Raw genomic sequence first — 1751 nt, 5'->3', positions numbered from 1 at the left:
AACCTGTTTATTTTTTGTCTGTCTCACACATTTCTTTTACTTCATATTTTTGTAACTATATGTTGCTTCTATTAAGTGGAACTATAAAATATTGAAGAGGTACGCTTTATGAGACCGGTACGCATTCGGCAACTTTCCCCTAATTATTCTTTTACTAATGCATTTATACGATCTCTGAACAAGAACGCGTATTAAATATTTATTATTTGCTATTCAAATACATTTACATTAATGTAAATTTGATTAATTTATAAAAAAGCGTATGTTAATTTAAAAGTTAAGTTTTGCTCTTTATGCAATTTTATATTTACAGGCATTCAGCAAAATTGATTATAATATTTATATATAAAATAAGATTAGAAATTCATACACTCGAATGTATAAAATTTAATAATGCATGTGAGTCTTTAATGTACATAAAGCCTCTACAAATGTTTCTTGTGCAAACAGTTCTTTTTTTTGGTCAAAGTTATATATTATTAAAGAAAGAATAAAAGATTTGTCCTTTCTAATTTTCTTGCAGCATTGAGTTCGTTGAAGAAATAAACGCATGTGTACTTACATATCTGTACATTTAAAAAGAATAAGTATACTTTTTATGTATTTAAAATATTAAATTTAAAAAACTAAAAAAAATTCAATATAAATTTAGACTTAAATCTAATGATATAAATCTATAAATGTGAAAGAAGTCAATATAAGTCGACACAGGCTGTAAGTGTGTTTCAAATAGAATAATATATTTGATCAAATTGATACAAACGTTTGCGCTTTAATTTATATCGATTTGATCGAATATATTCTATTTAAAATATCCTGTGTCTGCTTATATTGGCTTCTTTTACATTTATATAAAAAGATTAAACTAAAAAAATTTTAAAAAAGATCGAATAAATAAAAAATTTTTTTTTCAATAAATTATAAATTAAATAAAATTCCTAAAACCTATTATGAATTACGGATTTAATTTGAATGTACATTTGTATGTGTGTATGTTTTATAATTTTTCCAATGTTTTTTTATACCGTACACGCAAAATTATAAATAGAATTCTATTTGTATTTTTCTATAATGAATTCCAATGAAAATTATATAATATAGACTGTCTCAAGTGATCTTAACGACAATAATAGCTTAAGTGTTAGTGCAGACACAAGTACATTTTAAATTGCAAATCTATTTAAAGATTTTAATTGTGATACTATGATAATAGATATTAATGGCTTTAAGTATTTAATTATTTGATAGCATCTTTGCATAATAATGTAATAGCACAGTAACGCGAATCAACATAATTATTCCACATGATGGAATAATTTTACACTTATATTTATTTTTGGCAAGCATAATGTAAATAAAATAAAACTATTTAAAAAAAATTTTTTTTCTTTGATATTTTCAATTGTTAGTTATTTGGAAGGCCGATGTTAAAAACGTCGAAGTGCTTAATAATACGGTGCTTGATAACACCGTATTATTTTGAGGGACCTTTATTATCCATATTGCCTTACTTACGTATATTTCGTGCAGCTATCATACTAGTCGTCGCCACGGCCAACAGGATCGTGATGGACATTGCCTTCGCTGACGCCATTCTTCACAGAAACGGAAACTGGGCAGACAGGAAGCTCAACGAAATTGCCTTCCGGCAATCGATGCCTGGGTGCGAGATTCGACGACGAGATTGCTGGACCGAGGACCCACGACGGCAGGTGGTCCAAGGATGATGGTCGGGCTGGAAGTGTGTGATT

At 27.9% G+C, this 1751-nt stretch overlaps 1 protein-coding gene across 1 annotated transcript in view; it reads right to left on the bottom strand.

The window, feature by feature from the left end:
* Positions 1-1751, bottom strand: part of LOC105451808 (protein takeout) — a 6878-nt gene extending 5127 nt beyond the window's left edge. Inside the window, exon 1 of the mRNA XM_011692492.1 lies at positions 1516-1751. Coding sequence (XP_011690794.1) covers positions 1516-1594 — 79 coding nt within the window. The 5' untranslated portion in view covers positions 1595-1751. The remainder of the gene's footprint in view (positions 1-1515) is intronic.

Source organism: Wasmannia auropunctata, unplaced genomic scaffold (genome assembly GCF_000956235.1).
Source record: "Wasmannia auropunctata unplaced genomic scaffold, wasmannia.A_1.0 LD336044.1, whole genome shotgun sequence".
NCBI lineage: Eukaryota > Metazoa > Arthropoda > Insecta > Hymenoptera > Formicidae > Wasmannia > Wasmannia auropunctata.
The sequence above is the reverse complement of the archived record's forward strand: the minus strand, read 5'-3'. Positions and strand labels throughout refer to the sequence as shown.